Here is a 25,593-nt window from a genome sequence, read left to right on the forward strand (position 1 = left end):
CTGATCCTCCTGATCCCTGCCCACTGGATCCCTACGACTGACTCAACTGTTGCTGAGGGTCTGGCTGATCCAGATACTCTAACTCCCGTGACCTCCTGAAGGCCCTGCCCTCCTCGAACTTCACATCCCGTCTGACAACAACTCGTCTCTGTGAAGGAATGTAAATCTGAAAGGCCTTTGAGGTCTCACTGTAGCCCACAAAGATACCCTTCTCTGCGGTGGGCTCTAGTTTGGTCCTCTTCTCCTTGGGTATATAGGAGTATGTAATGCATCCAAAGATATGAAGATGACCAATATCAGGCTTCTTCCCAGAGAAAGCCTCCTCCAGAGTCATGTGCCCCAAGGCACGATGCGGACTCCTGTTCTGCAAGTAAACAGCTATGTTGCAGGCCTCTGCCCACAAGAACAATGGCAACCCCTGATCATGTAACATGGCTTTGGCAACCCCTATGATGGATCTGTTCTTCCTCTCCGCAACCCCGTTCTGCTAGGGGTTGCAAGGAACAGTGAACTCCCTCCTAATGCCTGCCTCCGCACAATAATCAACAAACTCTCCAAGGGTGTACTCTCCTCCATTGTCCGACCTCAGGGACTTGATCTTCCGACCTGTATGTGTCTCCACAAGAGCTCTGAACTCCTGAAACCACTTGAAGACCTCACTCTTGGTCTTCAAAAAATAAATCCAGGTCCTCCTGGAGTGATCATCAATGAATAAAACATAGTACTCATATCCACTCAAGGAAACATGAGACATCCGACTGCTCACATCAGAATGAATCAAATCAAGTATCCCAGTCGCTCTGCTGTCACTGCTGGGAAAAGGGGATTTGGCAAACTTGCCCATCGCACAACCTCTGCAAGTATCAAAGTGATCAGTACTGAAATCTGGCACACCTGTAGTGATCTCCCACAATGTCCTCAAGGCTCCATGATACATATGTCCCATCCTGCGGTGCCAAATCTCACACAACTCAGAACTGCTAGCTCTGTTGTCGGTACTACTGCTCAATGCCAAAAGGGGCTGGAATGCAAACTTGTACACCTTTGCATGGCGTACAACTATCACTCTAGCTGAATTAGCTGGAGTGCCCCTGGGATACATCAACACCTGTCCTCCCCTGAACAGTACCTCATATCCTCTGTCCTACAAAGCTGAGATGGATATGAGGTTCTTCCTCATCCCTGGCACATAAAGAACATCTGACACTTTCAAGGGAGGTTTGGACTCCCTCTGAAATGTCAGTGTCCCCACCCCGACTGCTCTAACAACTCTGTCATCACCGAGTACTACCTCTATATCAGTGCCACTCTCTGAAAGCTCTGAGAAGTACTCACAGACTCCTGTCATGTGACATGAAGCCCCACTGTCCACATACCAGATACCTGAAGATGCTCCGCTAATTGAGGGAAAAGCATGCTCCCTCTAAACCTGTGTGGTAGGTGATCCTGCACTAGAGGACTCACACGTAGTGAACGCAAACTCCCGGTCAAAACGACCTGCAAAGTCCTCAATCTCTGCTGAAGCTGCCACGTCCTGGTTCTTCCCCTTCTTCTTCTTCTTCTCCGGACACACAACTGCATAGTGTCCCATCTTTTGACAATTCCAACACTTCACCTTGGAATAGTCCTTCTGTGTGTTCCCCTATTTACCTTTACCTTTGCCTTTGCCCCCACCACTGCTTGTGGAAGCCCGCTTCTTCCCTTTGCCTTTCTTGCCTCCTGCCACCAATGCTACATCCTCATCCTGCTCAACTGGCTTGGCTGCCCCAAGCTGACCTTTCCTGATCTCTGTCTGAATGCAATCATCCCAAAACCTCTCCCATGTGGGAAGGGTCTCACGTGCACAAACCCCATCAGCAAAGTTCAACCATGAACGGGGGAGGCCATTCACTGCAATCCGAACCAACTCAGTGGGTGGAATGGCCTCTCCAATCGCTGCCAACTCATCTCTCACATTAGTAATCTTTGTGAGATATCCAGCTACACTATCATTACCCATCTTAATGTTCTTCAGCTTCTCCTTCAGGACCATCTTCCGGTTCTCATTGGTACTCTGGTAGAGATTGGACAATGCTGTCCACATCTCATGGGCATTGCTCTTTCCTCTCACATGAGGAATGCAATGGTCTTTGATTCCGTCTAGAATCAGCCTCTTACCCTTATTGTTCTTTTTATTATAAGTTGTCAACTGAATAGCATCAGTAGGCACAACAACAGGGTTCTGTGTGGTATGCACCATGATATCCCAGACTTCTGCCTCCTCAAAGATACTCTGCATTCTCTCATTCCAAACGCTGTAATTTGTATGCCCATCTAGCCTATCCTCCACCCTCAATCCCAATGACATCCTGCTGTCCTAAAACTGAAAATAGCACTGCTGTAGTAAAGATAAAACTGTTGTTTATGAAAAAATCAGCTTGCTGGAATTTTCTGAGTGAAAAATCAGCAGCTGTAATTTTTCCTTTTGCTGTCCCAAACTGCCCTTCAGCACTCAAGCTCTGATACCATGTAGTAATTTCTGTTTTCCCACCCCGGTTTTCAGTTTCTCCTTATTTCTCCCATATAGTTAAATGCCATTTCCCATAACCATACATTTAACAAGCTGGAAAAAATAAATTTGCTGAAAACACAAATTCTGGAAATTTTATAGAATGTTGGAAATTGCAGAAATAAAAAACCAGCAATAATAAACAGCCATTAAAACACATTTAAACACTGAGATTTTTGGTCAACTTGACCATGGAAAAACCCCCTACAACTCTTGGGGAAAACTAGTTCGAGAGCTCTTCTTTATTTATGAAAATTGCCTTTTTACAGTGAGAAATATTTAGAAAAAAAATCAGCAAGCAAATTTACAACTTATCTCTTTTCCCATGCCTCACAGCAAACTGGAAATTACAGCAAACAGGACAGCAATAAATGTTGTACGGCCTCCTCGATTTTCGTGCCCGCTTTCAGCATTAAATGCAGATGTACGGACAGCATTAAATGTGTTGTACGGCCTGCAATAAATGCATTGTACGGCCCTAGTTTTGCGTGTAGAAAAACCAGTAAACTGCTCCTCGATTTTTGTGCAAACCACTCCTCGAAAATCGTGCCAAAATCTGCCTTTCACTGTGTGCTGAACCAGCTGTACAAATCTGCTCAACTGCTGCCTTGGAATTTGTGCCAAGCTGCTGTCTTCTTCTCCTCCCTGCTCAGAAATCTCTCTTGCTCTCTTGCTCTCCTTCTCCCAATCTGCTCATGAAAGAATGAATGACCTTTTCCTCCTTTTCCTCCTTTAATCTAACCCCAAGTGACTTTTGGGTGATTCAAGTGACTTTTGGGTGATCCCTAAATCCAATGGCTGAAATAGATTGAGATCTAAGGCTGAGATTAAATGCTCATTTAAGTCTCACTTTTTATTTTTTAATTCACCCCACTTTAATAAAGACCCACTTAGTCATTTATTTCCAAAGTCACTTTTACTTTCTAATTTTTCATTGACTTTATAAAAGTCACTTTAAAATTAGACTTAATAACTTTATCACTTAAAGTCACTTTTAAATTAGATTTAACTTTATAAAAAAATTACAAAGTCACTTTAGGAGAAAAATTAAATTCTTTTGGACACTTTTCCCTAGGCCAAAGATTAAAGCCTAAGGGAACCACCTGTCCTCCAGTACCAAATTTCAACAATAAGAAGTTTAAATAAAAATTACACAACCCTCTTCCACCGTTCCATGTTGGTCTCTGAAGACTGCTCACCTAAAGGTGCCATCACTGAACCTCGCAACAAAACATGACTACTAGGAAGACGCTCAAAGGAGAGGTGAACATATGCCACATGGGCAGATGAGGTATGCTTATATAGTTTGACTTTCCTTCTCCCGCAAGTGAGCTCTGCTTTTTCCATTAATGCCTGCAAATCTTCGATTTCCATGTCCATTAAAGATTTGTCCTTCCCAAGGGACCTCTTAAACCAACCTTGCAGCCAATTTGCAGTGGTGCGAGGCGGAATTGGCCTCCGTCTCTTAGTCATTAAAACTATCGGATGATGTGTCGTCCTCCCGAGGGTATTGTTAGCACAACTGTCTATGGTGCCCTCATATAGCCATATGAAACCCGATGGAATTTGCATCAGGCTGCCTCAAAACTCCAAATGACGACCAAATAGATATATGGCACGGTCTTTAGCCCACCTGTTCACCATGCGAAACATTATTATTCCAACTGTTGTGATCCTGTCGGTGCCATCATTGATAGCCATGGACTCCAGGTATGTCATGGTTCAATTATGGGATGGGGACAAACCCCATGTCACTTCCGTTTAATTCTAGTTTTCCCTCCCCTAATTTTGTGCCTTTATTCACCATTTCATCGACCTCGAAATTAAGGTGGAGAAGTACGTGGAATAAGGTCAAATTTTCAAAAAAAAAATTGATATAAAGGTTGATCATCTTCACTATGGTTAGGGTAAAGAGATCTTGGATGTGGTTAGAGTTTGAAAACATTCTGATCACGACCTCGAAATTAAGGTGGCGAAGTACGTGGAATAGGGTCAAATTTTCAATTTTTTTTTGATATAAAGGTTGATCATCTTCACTATGGTTAGGGTCAAGAGATCTTGGATGTGGTTAGAGTTTGAAAACATTTTGATCACAAGTAGAGAATCCCCAATGACAGTGAATTTCTTGATTCCTTGACTTTGAGCGATGTCCAAGCTAATCTAAAGTGCTAGAAGTTATGCCTTATTGTTGGTTGTTGTGCCTAAACCCCATGCAAATCTAAATAAAACTTGTTCATTAGGGAAAAATATTACCCCTCCTACTCCTACTGCCCCTGGGTTCCCTTTTGCAACACCTTCAAATAAGAGAATTGCAGAGGATTGTTTGCCTTTCCAGGACCTAAATTCTTCTTGATTGTATCTTAAGCACCAAACTTTTCTTGTCTTAGGAAGTACTATGAAGCTTCTAGCATGATTCGAGGAGGTTGTTATGTTTAACCAATTCCTCTCCAACTTTGATAATCCTTCTATATCAGAGTTTTGAAGACTTCCCGAGGAGAGTGATTCAGAGAGCAGAGATATTGCCTTGTTGGCAATTCAAATGACATAGGGGGGATTTCTTCAAATATTTCTTTGTCCCTTATGATCCATATGACCCAGCATAAAAATTTTGGCAGTGCTTGCCATGCCCTCTTTATTATAGGAGAATGGGATATACTCTGGTGCATCCAGTTGATGAACATGTCGTGCCAATTTGGAGGAAGGACATGCATGTAATGTACCTTTTCAAATGAGTGTCTCCATACTGCAAGAGAGAAAGGGGATTCATGAAATAAATGGGGAATTGACTCTTCTTCTCCCTTACAGAGGGCACAACAAGAGGGACCCTAAATACTTTCGCGCTTTAGATTTTCGGCAATGAGAATACTCCCATGGACTAAGGTCCAACATAAAGCATTGACTTTTGGAATTGCATCCCTGTTCAAAATCACCTTCCATAGTTTCGATTGGGTAGGAAAGGGAAGCCTCCTCAATAGGAATTTATATCCTTCTTTTATTGTGTACTTAGAAGACTTGTGAGTGGGGGAAAGGTATTTCAAACGGGGGATCATTGCTTCCCATTTTTGTTGTAAGTATTTGGGGAAACCATGACATGCACATCCTTTACAGGTGCCCGAATCATCCCAAATCGAAATATCTTTCAACCTTACAACCCCATTGTCCTACATCAAATCAATGGGAGGCCTAAATTCGCCAAAAGAAGAGAGTAGAGTACCAGGTAGATACTTGTCTTTCCACAGTTGATTCGGGCCTCATTCCCAACATGCCACCCCAAATTTTCAATAATAAGGGGGGATGCCTTTTTATAAAGTCTCCATATTTTTGAACCGCTACCTGTCCACTATGAATTTTCAACCCTTAATAATCGAGACTTATGAAAGTATTTTTTTAAGAATGCCTCTTTCCACTATTCCTTAGAATTAATGACCAACTTCCAAACCAGTTTGGCTCCTAGGGCTATATTAACCATGGCAAGGTCCCTTATCTCCAAACCCCTAACTTCCTTGGGAAGACATTCTATGTTCCAATGGACGAAGTGAAACTTCTTATCATTGTTTTTGCTCCCTTGCCAGAGAAATTTCTTGAGCATGATACTGATTTGGTTTTGGATTCCCATTGGAGCTAAAAGCCCATAATCGAGATAGATTGGGAGGGTCAAGAGCACAAACTTGACTAGAATTAGCTTGCTATCTAATTCATCTAATGGATTCCCCATCCCTTGATATTCTTTTTGAATTTTTGCAAAATTTCTTCCCAGTCTTCCTTATGTGGGTTACTTAAGTATATGGGAACTCCCAAATATTTAAAAGATCTCCATCCCAGACATACAAAAAAACCCCAAGGTTGTTGTTATTTCCTAAAGCATTGAATCCGACACTTTCAACCATAGAGGTGGCCCTTTCTCTTGTTAACCAGACCCCTTGAGAGTTTCATATAAGTGTCTAGAATTCTTTTAAACCTGGTCGCAATAATTTTGGAGGCTCCACCCAAGAGAGTGATATTGTTGACGAATTGCGAGTGGTTAATTGCTTTGACATTCCGGGCGATGGAGAGACATGGTAAGGCGTCAGATCCCCAGGATTTTTCGAGATTTCCGCTCAAACCTTTAGCTACTAGAATGCAAAGCAAGGGTGAGAGAGGACAACCTTGTCGAAGGACTCTAAAGGCTTTAAAAAAAAGGGCTAGCCTGCCATTGATCAATGGAGCAATCCAGGGAAGGATGATACAAGCATTTATCCAATTGACAAAATCCTTACTGAAACCAAGCTTTTCCATGATACGGAAAAGGAAAGAATGACTTACCCGATCAAACGCGTTCGCCATATCCAAGTTTATAACAAATCCTGGTTCCCCACTTTCTTGACTCGAGTGGATTGCCTTATGAACCAGAATGATGTTGTCCAATATGTATCTATTCTTGAGAAATTCAAATTGGTTTTCTAAGATCATTCTCGGTGGGATCCGATTTAACCTTCCCGCTATTATTTTGGTCAAAATTTTATAAGAGGTTTTGCATAATGAGATAGGGCAGAACCTGTTGAAGGATGTAGCATTAGACTCTTTCGAATTTAGCCCTAAAAAGGTAGAATTTGTCCCTCCCCTAACTTTTCCTTTTACTTTGGTTTAGTTGAGCATTCATACCATATATTTCTTGATAAAAGACTGAAATGAATGATAGAAGCTGATGGGGAAGCCATCTGGTCCTGGGGCCTTATCAAGATCCATGGACCAGATTGCTTCTATTAACTCATCTTCCTTGATCTCTTACATTAGAAAGTGATTCTCATATTCTAAGATCTCTGAGGCAAAGGGGGCTAAGAATTCCTCAATATTATCGTTGTTCAAATTCGCTTCTGATGTGTACAAAGACAGAAGGTGGATAAAATCTTCCTCTTTTATTTCAGAAAAATTGGTGATTGGAGGCTTACCTTCTAGAGTGATTTCCCACACCCTGTTTCGAAGCTCCCTTGCTTTGGTATGTTTATGGAAGAATGAGGTATTCTAGTCTCTTGCTTTTAACTAGATGCTTATGGATTTGAACATCCATAACTCCTCCTCCTTCATGTTTTCCTAAAAGATTTGTATGTTGAGACTATTCTACCTTTCAATGTGCCAATCCTCCACCATGTCGTCCTCCATTATACTAATATGGTGCTCCAAATCTTTGATCAATTCCTCTTTTCTCTTTCCAGGCCAGACATACTCCTATTTTTCCCATTTCCTTAATGCTTGCTTAACCGAATTTATTTTAGATTCCCATACGAAGGTCGGAGATCCGACATATTCTACTTGCCATGCTTGAGTGATTAGCTCACCAATCCCTGCCTCTGACAACTAACCTAGGTTATAATGAAAGGGGATTGGCCCTAAATCCTCCTTTTCCTCCAGAACCAACAAGATTGGTCGATGATCTAACTCTCCCGAAGCCAAAATGGAAGAGTAGGGTTCCAATCCTTGAAGGATCCATGAACTATGTATGAGGAATCGAGCTAGCCTTGCATCAATGTGTCCAACTACAACTCTTCTATTTGACCAAGTGAACTTTCCTTTTCGAAGCTTAACATCCAACATATACCACTCTATAATGATATCCTCAATGTTCTCTCTACGTGGGTCCCAAACGATGTTCCCACCCTTGCGCTCAGAGGGAAGCAATGTGGTGTTGAAGTCTCCACCCACAATGCCATTTTGATTCCAGTTATTCTTTTTGAGAGACAAAAGTTTGTCCTAGAAGTCTGTCTTTTCCAAATATGTAGAGGGTGCATAGACATTTATTACTTTGAACCTCTCCTTTGATACTTTCATTTCTAGTTCCACCACTATCTAGTTAGGCGTTTTGGCACTGTCGACCAAGGTGAATTTTCCACTATGCCAAAATATGCCCAGTCGATCTGAGGCTACTCTTGAACTCTGTCCTACACCTTCACTGTCCTTCCAAAACAATTTAGATGCCTTCATTAATTCATCTTATTCAATTTTCATTTCTTGTAGAAGAACAATTGTTGGTTGTTCCTACTTGATCAAATATTTTACTAAGAGGGCTTTAAAGGGTCATCCCAAAACCCTTATGTTCCATGCGATTAACTTCATCAGGTGGGGGTTGAAAGGGATTTAGGATTGCCCTCGGATGTTCTTGCTATGCCTTTGAGCCTGGAGGATTTTAATAGATCTGAGATCTGCAATTGGTTCCCCAACTTCTTGTTTTGTTCGGCGTTGATCTCCCTAACCTCCTTCTTGGAGTGTCGTCCCTTTCTCTTAACATTGCTCCCAAATTCTTGACTGCTAATTTCCTCATTGCCTCCTTATGCTTGTGACAAGTCCCTGGTTATTATTTTCCTTGGACCTTCCTGGGGCTCTTGTGGTTCTTTGTTAGGGATAGAGGCTGGGCCAACTAGCAAAGAACAAGGCCCCCATCCACATTGGGACTGCTCTGACATTGTTGGGGTTGGGTCACTATTGGGTTTATCTCCTTGTTGACCTCATTTATTTCTCCTTCTTTGAGAGGGTATTTTGCAATGATCTCCTCTGCATTCTCCATCAGATTGTCTTAGGCATCTAGCTGAGAGGCTTCTAAGGACATAAGAGCACCAAATGGGTTCACAAAAGAGGATGGAACACTAATGTTCTGCGATGTCTGTGTTGTCTTCTTATTGTTTATATGACCTTTTTTTTCCCTCCTTTTTTTTGAGTCTGCCATTGATAAGATTGATTTCCTTCAGGAGATTCAGTCTGAGACTTTTTACAGTCTTTGGCAAAGTTCCCATACTTGTGACGGAGCCTACATACTATTCGTAGTCTAGGATCTGATAGTGCTTTCACCCTCCCATCGTGAGAAATATTTCTATAGGCAACCCCTTCTCCAGATCGACTTTGACACAGATCTTAGCACATGAAAACTGTCCTCTTGGTTCAACCCTCTCAATGTATTTTCCAACTCCATTGGCTATGGCCTGAAGATAGTCATCACTCCAGCAAGACAATAGGAGGCGGATGAGCTTAACCCACACTAACACAACATTAGGGATATCCTTAGCCAGGTCGAAGTCCAAGGACCATCTATTGAGATATATTCCCCTGTTTCCAAAGAAGTAGGGGTCGTTTATGAAGATGACCTCCTTGACTTCCTTGAGCTCGAACAAGAAGGCAAAGAATCCATTCCCAACAACGAAAACACCCAAGTTGCCCTTCATTTTATCCTTCTAATTCTTCTTCGTCCAGGATTCCATTGATTTGGGGGAAGGCCACATCCCTATAAACTTCCCCACCATAGCGCGGTCAGAGTATACCAAAGTCAAGCGATATAAAACCGGGGGCATCACCACCGAAGAGATTTCCTCCATACGCTTAACGAACTTCGACGAATTTTCTTTTGATCATTGTTTCGTCGGGAGGGAGGTAATCAACGCTTGGAAGGTGACTGTATCGTCGATTGGAGGGGGAGGAGCCCCCTCCAGGCTAGTAATAGCAAGCAAGCAAGATATAGATGTAGACGACTAGGGTTTTAGAGAGCTAATGGGAGAGCACGATACATTCATAAGCAAGACTAACATATATTCTTAACGATTGGTACTAGTGGATATTTAAGTTAGTCTAATAGATATAATTAATGACGGGTGATGAAGACTAACACATCTTCTTGATGATGGGTACTAGTGAAACAATAGAACAAATAAATATAGACACAATATCAACCATAAGTCTAGTAGATCACTCAAAAATATTATGGTTTTTTTAAAATACTATGATTTTTAAAAAAATAAATATTTAATATTAGTAGTCCCATGACATTTCTAACATCACTTTCATTCATTAATGAATACTTACATATAAACTTTACATTATTTTATAAATATAACTTTCTTTAATTAAAAAGCAACATAATACTTATTAACCTCCCTTAAAAAAATTAATCCATAAATAATATTATTAAAAAAAGATAAAATAATCATTAACCAAATATTATAAAAATATTTAACATTACTACAAAGTTTATATATTATACCATATTTAAAGGTACTTTGCTATATAGAAGAGTTTGGAGAAGGAAAGTTAAATTTAACAAACGCTATTAAAGAATTAAAAAAAATACTATCTAAAGTTTGGTGGAGGTGTACATACTATACTCCTATCTAAATTTGAACCTATAACATTTTAAGGGTAAACACATGTTTTTAATCATTAAATCCATATTACATTAATTTTTATGTTACTTGTGAAAATTGAATTTAGATGAGGAGAATCACAATCATTTTTCCTAATAACTCTAAATAAATCTAGTTAGCACCAAATTATATTATAGTTATTCATAATTGTTTACTAAAATATGGCTTTGGAAATATATATATATAGTAATTAGGGGAATCCATAATTGCTCGCATGACATGGGGTTGAAACTACCACTATATCTCTGGGACCTATGATCTATCTTCCTCTTCATAGACCAGATTACAACAAAAGAATTGAATCTTTAAGAAATTGAACCTTTAATTTCTTAGTTTTCAAGATTTCATATCATTTTAATCACCAATTAAACTATCCCTTAAACTACTTTTAAAACATAATTTTTAAAATTTCATATCACTTTGATCACCCATTAAACTGACTCTTAAACTACTTATAAAATATATTTAATCTTATTATAAAATGTAAATATTTACCTTTATAAAACTATATGTGAAATCATACGTTCATTGTAGGGTAATGACCCTTTAAAACATAGACACACAACAAAGTTATTAAAGCAATGAGTTGAGAAAAAACAAATAAAAAATGAGCGCGTTACATAACCCTACGGTTTCTGGTCCTCCTGATATATCAAGCCCAGCAATAAGAGATGTCGAAAAAAGTGCACGCGTTACATAAGCTGTTGCTCCTGGGCAGCATCACCTATCCGGCCAAGCAATAAGACAAGTCAAACATTTTGGAGGGCAATGGAAAAATGGAACAAATTTATCGGCATCATCTATCCGGCCGAGCAATAAGACAAGTCAAACATTTTGGAGGGCAATGGAAAAATGGAACAAATTTATTAGCATCATCTTTCCGGCCAAGCAATAAGACAAGTCAAACATTTTGGAGGGCACTGGAAAATTGGAACAAATTTGTCAAACGTAAATAACAATCCAGTTAGTACCCAACGAATGAACTTTCATGTCACAACCACCCAGGAAGCCGAACGCCCAACGCATGCTCGATTGCCGTGGAGAAAAAATACCGACAAAGTGTACCAGTCGCATAGAAAAACCATTCTAACCTTTTAAGTGGAAAATCCATTAAATAGTGACTTGAAAGCCAAGCTTACCCTTAAAAAATGTTGGCTGTTTCTACCATTGACCTGCAAGTACGCAACATATCTAACAGACAACCCTACCACACCTTCATACATACTTCAACCATAACCATGGTTTCCTCGACCGAGCATGGAGTGAAGTCAAACGACGTTCCCCTTGCCTGACCATATAAATTAAAATTCATCCATAATGCAATGAAGACACCCTATTTCCCTGCGAGCTGCAACCCAAGTGAGGGAACTGACAGAACGTGAAGCGGTTAGAGGTCAGATTTTCCATCTCATCTACTAATATTCTCAAATTTTCGGTTTGAATTTGCTTCATGTATGTTAGTAAGCGACGATCTCTAGAATCCTTACACCGTACTGGTAAATTAATTCGTAGCATACCAGTTCCAAATCTGTTGTCAAGTGTTACGATCATCTGAATTCAAGCAGGCTTGTTTAGTATGAATACCCACTTTGACTGACAAGAGCCGGCATTGTTCTACTGAGTGAAGCATTGTTCTTCCCTTATAAGGCCTTCTCAAGCTTCGAACCAATTACCCCGACTGTGATGAAAAATGTAAATCTCAATAAAACTGGTACACGGTTTTTAATGCTACTGGGAAGGATAATGGAGCAGTCTAACTAATAGAATTTGGCAATACAATTTCGCCGTAGTTAGTTTAACCAGATTGTTAAATCAAGGAAATTTAGCAAGTTTCCAAGTTTATGATAAAATTTGATTAGAAATCTAGGTCATATTTGTTAAATTTTAAAATTTTGGATTTTTCAGAAGTTTTTGATGGAATACTATGTCACATTTTTAAAATTTTTTTACCCAGATTCTAGCTATTCCTCCACCAGCACTTCCTACAATTTCCAGAATTTATTTCTATTAAAATACAATTTTGAATATATAAATGATTCAGCGTCTTAAACGACATAAATTTATGCACATTAAAAAAACCATTTCGTCATTTCGTTTATCAATTAGACCACGGTGAAATGATAGCGATATACGGTTAGTGGTCCATTGGATAACACACCTAAACATTCACTCAGGGTTCTCAGGTTCAGACAGTGAATAGAAGCGTACCATAGAGTGAATCTGAGAGCGTTTTCCCCCCTTTCTTATAAACTGCTTCACTTTCTATACAGTAATGTTAACATGCATTTTATTTAGAAAAAGGCCGGCACAGCCGCCTCATGTAAAGAGAGCGGATAATTAGCTCTATCAGCAAATAAAATGAAGCCACTCAACGCCAAGAAGTCAAAACGCAATTAAGGCCAAACAGGTTAACATAGCAAAATCATAATCAAACTGAACAGGTAAGATGGCCATAGCAGATTGTCATATCAAGCAGCTGATGGAATAGTGCCCGCATCAGGGGGAGGGTCTTTGCCCTTGGGGTTGCCCATTATCTATCTGCTGCGAGTTCTGGATCAGCCAGAATTGGCCCCCATCTATCTGCTGCAAGCTCCAGATCAGCCAGAATTGGTTCCCGTCTATCATTGCTCTGCTCAGGCTCCTCAGGCTGCTCTGACTAAAAAATAGCCAGTGGAAGCGTCATAAACATATCAAAGCGTGGGACTTAGGGAGCTGAGGCAGTGGCCAACTCCTGCGCTGCTCCTGGTCCTCATGAATCGCTTAGCCGAGGGCGATGATTAGCAGAAGCTCTATAATGGGTTGAACAGGCTGGTGAGTGCTCACGATTCATAAGGGGGATCCTACGCATTGTGCATGGTATCAACGTAATCAATTGGCACAGGTGTGGCATCTCCACCTCCATCTTCCTCATTTGCCTTGGGATCTGCAAGTGCAAACAGGGCCATCTTAGAGGGTTATCATACCAAGTAAAAGATGTGCAGTGCTATGCATTTGTGAATAGGCATTTATATCTTGTTTTCTTGTTTTCCAATGATGCATTGTCATGCAAGATATCCACTTTAATCATTTGCCATGCTGTGTGAAGCTCAGCGGGCCATGGGAAGGTGCCTCTTAATATGGTTGACTTCCAGGATGTGGATGACAGAAGCAAATGGCTACAGAGCTTGAAGGCCCATACCTAGGCAGATATAGCAAAATTTGTAGAACCAAAGCAAATGTTTAAATGTTTAATCCTTTATGAAGGGTCATTGTAGTGGTGTCACCCTTAAGTTCTTCTAGTGTTGGCCTATAAGAAGGTTGCCTTTAACAAAGGGCCAAGTAAAACAGGGCTTCTATATAAGGAAGTCTTTTGCTTAGATTTGAGCCTCTATATTTTATTCAATCTACCATCCAAAACTGGCTTAGCCAACAAGCATTATAACCGTAAACAAATGTGTATTTCTTGAAACCCTTTAGTCTATCCCATCTCTAGTTGCGTCACTTAGCTTGTGATTCTTGCAGGGTGAGTTTGCGAAAAAGATTGTTAAGAATGAGATCCCAATCTCCATACCTGATATGCTTGTCAAGGTTGATCAGGTTGAACTCAGTGTTAAAAGTAGGCTAGCTCTTCCAATCCCTTGCTTAAACATCAAAAAGATCTCTAGCAGTTTTAATGCCTTTCATGTGCTGATTTTGTAGCTTTGGAAGGAGTTCTGCATAGGCTTGTGTCTAACATGCTAACGAAGAAGTCCTCTTTAGGTGGTTGTTTGAGAGGAACAACTAATATGATTTCTCTTCTAAGTTTAATTTAGAAAAAAACACGTTATTTAATTTAATTAATTAAATATATAATTATTTAAATGACTTAGATCTAATCTCAGCCATTGATCTAAGTGGGTTAGGATTTAATCCTAGCCCTCTATCACGTTGGAGATTGAGGGTTAGGGATGTTTTTCAATTTGAAATTATAAAAAGAACCCAAGGGAGAGGCTCGAGTGATTGAGGAGCAATAGGAAAAGTGTGCAACAATTTTTTGGTAGGAGAATTTGAAAGGGCTGATATTTCTGAAGGGGTCTGAGATTTGAGGGAGAGAGGTTGAGTTTTTGGAGTAGGCCGAGATTGGGAGGAGAGGCCAAGATTTCTGGCCAGTGCTTTATGAGGAAGTGAGCTGCGATTTTCCTAGGGCATAGGTATACAGGTGGAGGCTGAGAAATTTCAAGGGCCAAATTATCTTCTAGAGCAGCCATTTTCCGAATTCTTCATTGGGCCAAAAATCCTAGGGTCTGTTTTAGATTCTAGTATTCCTGTATTTTCTATGTAGTTTCTCTGAGGGTCTAAGGCCTAAATTTTCTAGATTTCAATAAAAAGTGAAGGGAAATTTGTTGGGCTAAATTTTTGTCATCTTGTGGTGATTTCCTATTTATTTTTTTGCTGAAAATTTACTATTTAAAAGTTGAGAAACCAACATATCTCGGCCTTTCTATACAGCTGGTTTAAGGCCTAGTTAAGGTTACCTGTGGCTTAAGGACTGTTCTATGTTGTGTTTAGGGCAGCCGCAGAGCCAAGGAGGGTTGGCTACAGGCTGCCTCAGTCATTGAAGTGGGCCAAGGGCCTCAGATATTGTGAAGGCTGGTCGAGGGACATTTGTGGAGGCTTGAGGGCTGGTTGAGTTAATTAGAAGGAAATCGAGGTGATGATAAGGAGGTTGGTTGAGTTATAGAGGGCTAATCAGTGGTTGTTATGATTAGTGGACTGAAAGAGTAGTTTGCTGAAGGCTACAGCTATTGAACATAGATGTAAAGGAGTTGGTCTCTGTGGACAAAGTGGACTGTGAGCCTAAAGGAGTTGGCTGGGCGGTGTTTGGTGGCAAAGTACAACGAATATTGAGGACAAAGAACACTGGAAGGGATGATTGCTAAGGACTGCAAACAACAAGTAAGTTGTGTTGTTTTGTCTTTGTTTTCATGGGAAGATGAGGACCTGAAGGATTAGGCCTCAGCGCTAGTTGTAACAGTCAAAGGACAAACTTGTATTTTTTTGTATTGTAGCAATGTATCAGGGTTTCTAAGGGGCCATGATCCTTGTTATGGGAGCCCTATGATTTTCTTGTTGATCGACTAATAAGGAAAGTGATTAGGCCAATATATCTTGTGTACTATTGTTGATTCCACTACTGATATATTCCCCTATGCAAAGTGCTTTATTGTTGGGCATCTCTAATGTGTTTATGTGCTTAGCTAAGTCATAGACCAGACCTAGGGTGCAAGGAAATTTCAACATTTCAGAAGCTACAACACAAACTACTCACAATATGGAGGATGTGAAAGCTAAACACATCATCTTAGATGCTGCGAAGGATCATGTGATCCCTCACATATCAAGAAAGCAGACTGCCCGTGAGATGTGGACAAGTTTGACAAAGATGTAGCAGAGTGATTACCTAAACTGTAATATTGTGTTGAGAGAGAAATTGAGAAACACCAAGATTAGGCATAGTGGCATCATACATTATCAGGATTCAACAAGTTTGATATGAGCTTGCAGCTATGGGGGAAGTTGTGTAAGAGGATGAGTTTATTAAGATAGCCTTGAGCGGGTTTTCCAAACAATGGGATACCTTTGTGATAGGGATCCTAGCACATGACAAGCTTCTTGATTGGAACAAGCTATGGGACGACTTCACTCAAAAGGGGATTTGGGAGGAGTCATTATCTAGTGGACAACGTAAGGGTGGCGATGAGGAGAACCTTGGTCTTGTTGGGCAAGCAAAGAAAGGCAAGGCGAAGGATAAACAGAACCAAGTGGAGGAGCATCTTCACAGGCTGATAAGAAAAAAGACATGAGCAAAGTCAAGTGCTTTGCATGTCACAAATACGGACACTATGTAGTTCAATGTTCGAACAAGAAGAAGGGCAAGGGAGAGGCACCTGTGGTTGTGTTACCGCTCAATCTAGCAGGAGTCCTAGGAGGGGTTCCAAAGGGACTACTACTAGACCAAGTGACAACAATGGGACAAGGACCCACTGTCACCTCAGTCGATGCCCCTTGCTCTTTACGGACTTTCACCGATGGGAGGAGTCCTGGTATGGAGGAAACAACTTGAATGATAGGATCAATGACAAAGTATAACGTGATTTCCTAGGCCCATTCAAAGGAGAGACTCAATTAATGGTTCAAATACTTAAAGAAAAGCCGAAAGGCTGCCCAAGAAAGGCCTATGAAGGATGACCTTGGGCTTAGGAATATTAAAAAATGATGAATGCCTAAGATCAAAACTTCCAAAATCCCTCACTTGTGATTGATGTGTTTATAATATATACTAGGGTTCAACATGAGGTAAGGATGCCTCATTCAATGGAAAGATTCAATTAAAGTGCGAGCTTTGGGACAAGCTAGGGTGACTTTCCACGAAAAACCCCTTGAGAGAAATACTATAAGAGACCAAGGGTTGAGAAATATACCATGGTAAAAGCTCATCCAATGATCACTTATAGTTAAGAGAAAAGGTTTTGAATGATGAACTACAAAGTGTAAACCTTCAAGAAATCCCCAAGTCAAAGCAACTTCAAGGGTTCCCTCTTGGTGTGATAGCTAGGGCATCAATTTATTTGAAATTCCACCATCGGAATTCGTTCAAAACTAGAGGATGCCTAGAGGAGACATAAATGAAGAAACTTGTTTGGATGGAATCCTAAAATTCCTCCTCCCTAAAATTTCGCACCAAGCCCTAGAAAATCTCCTTATCCTTAGGGGACGAAAAAAAGAGGAAGAAAAGAGGTGAAAGAATGATATTTCGTTAAGTTAATGTGATCACCAAGGATCTAGGACCAGTGCTTGGCTATTGGGAAGATTGGAGTCAAAATGATCAAGATTTAGGAACTTCGCTCTTCAAGGAGGCCTAAAGAAGTAGCTATTCTCTCTGTGGATGCAGTGTCACAACAACTTTAGACTTTTATACTACTTCTAGGGCACTTACTCCAAGTTGTAGTTGCTTAAACTTGCAAAAACAAGATTTGCAGGTTATTACCTCACCTTTAGGCGGCTAGTGAAGGTAAGACAAGCTTTAACTAATATGGTGACCTCTGAATCATGGGAGCAAATCAACACTAATAAAGATGGTGCTACTGTAGCCAAGGACATTATTCTTGACATGTTCTTTTAGTCATAGGTTAAATATGTTTTGCAAATCACCAAACCAATTTGTTACACGATCAAGTTTGCATATTCAAATCAGCCAATAATTGGGGAGGTGTATGAGCAAATGGATAGCATGTTGGGCCAGATCAAAGACATTATTGAGCCTAGAGATATCACCTTGTACAGTTATATTCATGCAGAAGTGGAAAACCGATGGGAAATTCTAAATGTTCCATTGCATGCATTAGCATGGCTTTCAACACCAGCTCCTTGGGGGGGCGCAGGAGAAAACCACACCTAGTTCCAGAGGTTCTAGAAAAATATATGATTGCATTGGGTAAATTAGTCCCTGATGAGGAGGAGGCTACCATGGTACGGAAACAATTGAGCAACTATACGCTTAGCATTGGTCCATTTGGGAGCATGCGTGCAATTAGGGATCGAGAGAGTTTTTCTTCTCTTGAGTGGTGGAACATGCATGGAGGTGCTACTCCACTTATACAGACTTTGGCATTGCGGGTGCTATCACAAGTGGTAAACACTTCTTCCGCAGAGAGGTGTTGGAGCTCTTATTCTTTCATCCATAGTGTTAAAAGGAACAGGCTGAGTTTAGGTCGCACAAAGAGCTTGGTTTATGTTCATTACAACTTGCGATTGTTGTCCCATTATTGATGATGCAAAGAGCAACAAAGACCTTAAGGTTTGGGATAGAAATCCAGAGGAGCCCAATTTGGAAAATGGAGTGTTGCGATTAGAGCAATTAGAGGATGCTCTTCTCCAGATATGTCCAGTCTGGTATGAATTTTGCTTATAAAGCATTTCTCTAGTTCCTGTTTTTATTTTTTTTGTTAACTAGTGGTTTTTTTGGTATGAATTTTTTGAGCGATTCCAGGATGATGATGATGATCGAGTTGAGATGCCATCCCCATCTGGTCCCTTGGTTCCTAGGTTCCATGGTTCAACAACAACAACAGAGGCTTCATCTTCATCAGTTTCAGTTCCACTCCCACAACTTTCAGAGGCACTGTCTTCTTCATTGCGACCACGTGGAGGCCCACCGCCACGTTCTCTTCGTGGTGGAAGGAGTAGAGATTAGTAGATATATTCACAATTTACTACTTTTGTCATAGATTAATCATTAGACTTATAGGCTTGTTGTGAATTTGAACCTTTTTTTCTTGGCGGTGACCAAGTGGTCTATTTTGTAAACATTATTATTTGAATTTTGAAAACGACTAATGTTGACAGTTCCTCACTTGCTAGATAATATGCTTTATGTTTTAAGTTTTATAATATGCTTAAATGTTTTATGTTTTATAATATGCTTAAAAATTTGATGTATGTTTGTAATTGCTAGAATATAGATGGTTGATGCTCGGATAATTAATCATTAATGTACAATGGAATCATGGATGCCATACCTATCTTAATTTATGTAAAAATATGCATGTTTTCATGTCTTCTACAACTAATTTGGTATTTGGGATGTTTGTTTTGAATATATATATATATATTAGATGCTTCCAAGATGCTTTGCTTTCTAGATTTTTGGAAAATGATGCTTTTGTGTCCCCTCTTCCAAAAAATGTCCCCTTTTTGTCCTTTTCGTCCCCACTTCGTGCAATGATGGATACAACTAGTAAATTCGACCTTGATCAATAGTTGGGCTTACTCAAATACTATGATATTAGGTGATATAAAACCTCTGTTATTGGATTTGCAGGGTCTTGACCCTAGATCCATGGATCCACATTTTGGATCTGTATATGGATACAGATTGGTGTATCCAGACAGTTTGGAGGCAATTCCAGATTTTTGGAGGTGGATCCATTGATATTCAACCTAAACATGCATGGATCCCAAGGAGAATTTGATGTAATTTTAGTTTTTTTGATTTTATTTCTAGATTTTTGGCATGTTTTTCCACTCAAACCCTAAGCCCCTTATAATATTCTATAAGATAATCCTGCCCCACTTCCAATATAAGACATTGAATGCTGTTTTTTTGGACTGACTCAATCTTGAGCAGTGATATGAGACACCCTTGTGTTTCTAGTTGACAATATCTAATGATCTCAGTTCTAATGCTGTGATTCATGATCGGTTTTGATTCTTCACTATAAATATGTTTTTTAAGAATTTAAAAAATATTAGTGGTTTTTGTCCTTGATGTATCCCTGTAGTATCAAATCTCGACTTTTCAAAAATCTTATGGATTTGCATCCATATTCAGATCTTGGTAACTTAGTCTAAAACCCTCTTAATGGGACGATTTAACACTAGCACATGAGAGAAATATTTGATGGTTACCGAGTTCTCATAATCCATGTCTTTCAATTTTTTGGGCATTTTTGTGTATTTCGTCTTTTGAACATTTACTTGACCCTTGGGTCTATTGAATTTTATCTTGGTGTCCCTGCTCTTACCATGCCATTCATATCTCTGGATTAATTAATTTACTATTGAGAGGCAAAAACAATGTTTATCTGCCCAGAAAAATAAAATTCTACTGTTTCTATGATTCTATTATTTCATACCTATTTTTTCTCCGTCTCCAAATTTTATACTTTGTTGTAATAGTTATGCCCTTTTTTCAGCGTGGGGTTGGGCGATATTATTTTCTCTACTATTGTGAACAAAGTTCGTACTTCAAGTTAAATACTCCAGAAGACTTGGAATATGTAGATCTCCATTTAGGATACAAGAATATATATTAAAATTTAAAATGTATGAATGAGAATGATGATACAATTGAGAGTGAGGGTCCTGTATATATAGCCAGGTAAGTACCCTTTCACGAATGGTCATGTCTATAGAGACATGCCTCTTCCTTACTAATTATTAGTTAATTAATCATTGTTTATGTCTATTATTATTTATATTATTTTTACTATTTTTATATATATTTTATTCATAACATTGCCTTCCTCCTCAAAAAGCTTTGTCCTCAAAGCTTACTAATGAAAGGCTTGATCTCTTTTTTCTGTTTCGAATGTCTTCTTGTCTCAAAATGGTCATCTTTGTTGAAACAAGACGATATGATCCTCTAAGTGATAAACAAAATTGTCGCATTGAGAATGGATTTGACCATCCTAAATTAATCTTCTGTGGAATCTTGTGGTTACTGGATACTTCGTGTGAATTGTTATCACAACACTGAATTGTACTGACATTAGTAGTCTTCGAAACATAAGTTTGTTGTTTATGTTTAGAGTGATATGGATTCGTAGATTGATTGAGATGTTTGTTCCTGTGATTCAAATGTAGATAAATAGTTCTTTTGGTTTGTCTTTCCCCTATCATGTGTGTGGTGGTATTCTAATTTACTTGAGGTGAAGATCCTAGTGACTCGATCCAGGGCAAACTCAGAACTATATCACTATTGTCGCAAAATAAGGTTTTAACGGTGAATTGCGAGACAAAAGTATAGTCTCCAATACTTAGTTGTAGATTGCTTATGTCGTATTGTTTGTCACTTGTGTCAACAAAATTCGTTTCAACTATATTTGATTCAGGAATCACTAATTGGTTAGCACATTTAGTACTAACATAGTTATTATTTTGAGTAGGATCAATAGAGATGATAACATCATTTCCCGCAAGTGATCCTTTGATTTTAAATAGCGCATCGACACATATACTAAAAGTTTTAGGAAATCTTCCCTCTTTCATTTCTGAATTACACTCAATTTCTTTCTCGTCAGTGATTGACTCCATTTTTACTTTGTTAAGATGAACTTGGGGTTTTTTAAAGTAATCCCTTTTATAAGACTTCAAAACTTTATTACTTCCTTGAATCTTGGAATTCACCTTTATTTTATTTTTATTTTTATTTTTTAATCTTCCCTTTTTTTATATAATTTTTTTCTTTAAATATATATATGGTTTTTTTATAATTTTTTTGTTTTCTTTTTTTCTTCTATTTTTTTGTTTTTAATATATATATATATATATTTTTTTAATATTTTTTTAAATAGATTTTTTTGTATTTTTTTTTGGTTCTAAATACGATTTTATTTATTAACTTTTAATTTTTAATTTAATTTTTTATTTAATGGCCAAGGGCAAATTGGCGAAAATGGAGAACTCTAAAAGCTTGTAGCGAACCGCTTCAATGACAATGAAGTTGATGAATTTTGATGGTCAAAGACCTGGATCAGAGAATGGGGCTCTTGTGCAGTGGTTAAGTAGGAAGAGGATCAAACAACTCTGATACCAAATGTAGCGAACAAAGTTCATACTTCAAGTTAAATACTCCAGAAGACTTGGAATATGTAGATCATCTACTTCGGGATTTTTGTCTGTACATTGAAGTCTCCTTACATGTTCTTCAAAATGTATCTAGACTATGAAGTTGCTTTAAGCCTTAAAGTTATTTTGGTGGATCTTATTGTACTTTATCTGATAAGACCAACCAGCCCTCATCTTAGTAGCAAAGATTGTTTCTTGCCCCTTAATCCCACCGGTTCCATTCAGGTGAATTGTTCATGTTCAAGACACAGGTTATTTGTATGTCTACTACTCCACTCTTACCGCCCACTTTGGAAATTAGTCTATCAATGTTGAACATCTTTATCTCAATTTTCTATGTTTCCTATTAGTTTGTTAAAAGCTTTTAAATATCTCTTCAAGATATATTTTCAACATTGATTCGATATGATTTCCCTTTGTCCTTGTACAGGGAAGCTTGAAGGGAAGCAAAATGGAGGTTGTAGAGACCAATGCTATTATAAACCATGATTTTTCAGAGGGTCTTCTATCTTGGCATCCAAATTCTTGCAATGGATTTCTCTCTGATGGTTCTGACTATGCTGAAGAAATCAAAGCAGAATCAGGAAGCCAGTTTGCTGTTGTATCCAATCGAACACAATGCTGGCAAGGTTTGGAACAGGATATCACTCTAAGACTGTTGCCACATGTAACATACAACATTTTAGCTTTTGTTCGCATCTGGGGGTCCTCTCAAGAAACAGCTGATGTATTGGCAACATTAAGACTAGAAAATCCAAATTCAACTCCAACTTTTGTAAGGGTTGGAAGGTATGTTTTGAAATTTTATCTCACTACCTTGTTGGATTAGAAAATATTCCATGCATTCACAAAAGCAATTGAATGGATAAATGTGACCACTGAAACTATAGATGTTTGCAAATTTCAAAAGTTCACGACTATTATACTATCTTACATATGCTTCTGGAGTGGCCGCTAATGGGGCTAAGATAGAATCTCTATTGTGCAGAGTGACAGCATCAAGAAAGAGGTGGGAAAAACTTGAAGGGACATTTTCCTTGAAGAGCTTGCCATACAGAGCTGTATTCTACTTGGAAGGACCTTTACCTGGTCTTGATCTTCTAATTGACAGAGTTCATATCTGGTCTGCAACTATAGTTAAGGTGAGCTTTAGTTTTTGAAAGCACTCTCATCATTTTGGTTCACTGCATTACTTTCCTAGTGGTTGTTACTCGACGATCTTTTGCTTTCAAATTTGCTGAGTAAGTTACTGTGTTTTAAAGAAATATTGAAGAGGTCATTTAGAGCATTATTTGTTACAATTTTGTCATGAAAATCTGTTTACTGAAGCACTTAATTCGACAAATTCTTTTGGGGGGTGTGAGGGAAAAAAATGTTCCCTTGGCAGAATCAGTGCATCACTGTGCTACCATGGTGTCTTTTTAGTCCAGATCAGCGGAATCTGCAACTATGGTGTGTATTATAAACAATTTCTCCATGAACGCTACACTTAGTAGTGTGTAATCTAATAACTTTGACATTATTTAACCATGCAACTAAGAAAGAGCATGTAACAATAGAGAGAGAAAAAAGAGAGAGGAGAGGAGATAAGGTAATTTTATTGATGTCCAACTAATGATTACAATAAATAAGTCGGTGGGACTCAAAGTTACATCCATTGTAAGTACATTGTGGGAGTGTGAAAGCAGCACCTAATGCTACTCTAGCAAAAGCAAAAATGGAGCCAAGTATATAGCTAAATGTAGGACAAAAAATGTGCAGAAATAAAACTGTGAGATGTATAAAGGATGTCATGTTATGCTGGAACTAGGAGTCAAGGCGTAATGAGGGAAGAGAGAAGAAGGCTCCTCAATTGAGTCATTAGTCACCACAAAGGGGCTGAAACCTGATCCATCTGACTTCTAGTCAAGTCAAATTGCTGCCCAAGAACTTCAGTCTGGTCTGTTCTGCTAGGTCATAATCTTGGCCTCATATTGTGCCTGGAGAAGCTTAGTCTGCTGCCGTCTGATCCACAGAAATTCGCCCCTTCCACAGAGATTTGCTATCTCAGAGATTCGATTCTTCCATAGAGTATTTCCTCAGAGATTTGGTCCTTCAATTACCCTCAGACTCATCCAATATTCTGCTTGAGATCTGTCTTGTCTCTGTCTCAAATCCGCCTTCTCTTTGCCTCAGAAAGTCCGAATTACTTTCCACAGAAAAGTATCCGAGTTGTGTGTCAAATGTGGGAGGACAAGTGTCCTTATATAGTTGTCTGTTATGCCAAATGGATGTTGTTGAGCACTAAATTTGCATTTGAAGATTTTTTGAAGACTCCATGCCCTAAGTACATTTCAAAGCATTCAAGCACTTTCAGATCATTCAGAGTTCTAGATTTCATTAGGGCTTTTAGGCCCCTTCTTTCTTCTCTCTCTTCATTTTGTACTCAGATTTTGCAGCCCTGTGGGGATATTGTAAATATGATGCTAGCAAGATGAATAAAGCCATGTAACAGGCCCAAGTAGCTTGGGACTTTACTATCAAGTGAGTCCATTCAAGGGAGTTTTTTTCACTTAGTTAATTATTCGTGTTTTTCGACACTAAATAACTAGTTGAGTTTTTTTTCCCAGCTATACCTCCAAAGTTGGAGTGCAGCTTGATGGTAGAGTCTTGGGTGAGTTCTAGTGTCTAGAGTCAATGTATATTACCATGCTAGATCATTTGTAAAATTTCGCGGAATTTGATTTGGTTTAGGGGTCATTTTTTAATTATTAAAAATTTCCTATAGGGTGAGATTTTTAATATATATATATATATATATATATATATTTTTTTTTTAAATTGTAATCAGTTATGTCTAGAGAAGTTGTAGGGGGTATGATTAATCAAAATTAGATCTTTCCTCCTTGACTATCCCCAATTTTGTGAGCATGGGAATTTTTCCTAATTTTGGTGATATTAAGTAAAGGGGGCAAATATTATTTTGGAGAAAGGTGGTAAGTATTATTTTATTGGATATTGGTGGCAAATTATTATTTTATTAAAATGAAGGAAAAAGTCACTTAGTGGAAAATGGACCCCACCAATAAAATAATAATTAAAAAAGGAGTCTGGAGGCCTGGGGAGAAATTATAAAAGGAGGATGGACTCATTTGCTAATCATCTTTTGACTAGTACATTTAACCTTTCATCTTCTCTTAGGGCTGTTTAGCACAAGAAGAAAAGTGTTGTTTAGCACTAGGAATTCCAAGCGGAATTCCACCTCTACCTTCGGTGAACTTCGAGTGTCACCCTAGGGGAGTAAGAAGGAGTCCATCTCAGGGCTTCTCTAGGAGCTACATTGCATACTATTTCTAGCTGGAGCGTGCTTCTCTTAGGGCGCAGAAGGAAATTTGAAGGGGTTGAGAGAAGCTAGCAAACAATGGAGTTTTGGCCAGAGAATTTGCAGAGAATTATCCATAAGGAGGACAAGTTTTTCCTTGGGGATTTGCAGGGCCGAGAGTGCTGCATTTTGGAGGACCGAATTTATCTATTCCA

At 38.9% G+C, this 25,593-nt stretch overlaps 1 protein-coding gene across 3 annotated transcripts in view; it reads left to right on the forward strand.

Moving 5' to 3' along the window:
- Nucleotides 1-11,405: 11,405 nt before the first annotated feature.
- LOC149206243 (endo-1,4-beta-xylanase 1-like) overlaps nucleotides 11,406-25,593 on the forward strand; it is a 93,949-nt gene continuing 79,761 nt past the window's right edge. The window contains exons 1-3 of one of the 3 annotated variants that reach the window (XM_089395362.1): nucleotides 11,406-12,103; nucleotides 22,508-22,866; nucleotides 23,066-23,219. In XM_089395362.1, coding sequence (XP_089251488.1) covers nucleotides 22,529-22,866; nucleotides 23,066-23,219 — 492 coding nt within the window. In that variant the 5' untranslated portion in view covers nucleotides 11,406-12,103; nucleotides 22,508-22,528. Of the gene's footprint in view, nucleotides 12,104-13,123; nucleotides 13,592-22,507; nucleotides 22,867-23,065; nucleotides 23,220-25,593 lie in introns of those variants that run through there. The other 2 variants (XM_089395363.1, XM_089395364.1) reach the window with 2 other exon arrangements.

This window comes from Pinus tabuliformis, chromosome 1_2 (genome assembly GCF_031772625.1).
Source record: "Pinus tabuliformis cultivar Carrire ecotype Pingquan chromosome 1_2, CPIR1, whole genome shotgun sequence".
Taxonomy (NCBI): Eukaryota; Viridiplantae; Streptophyta; class Pinopsida; order Pinales; family Pinaceae; genus Pinus; species Pinus tabuliformis.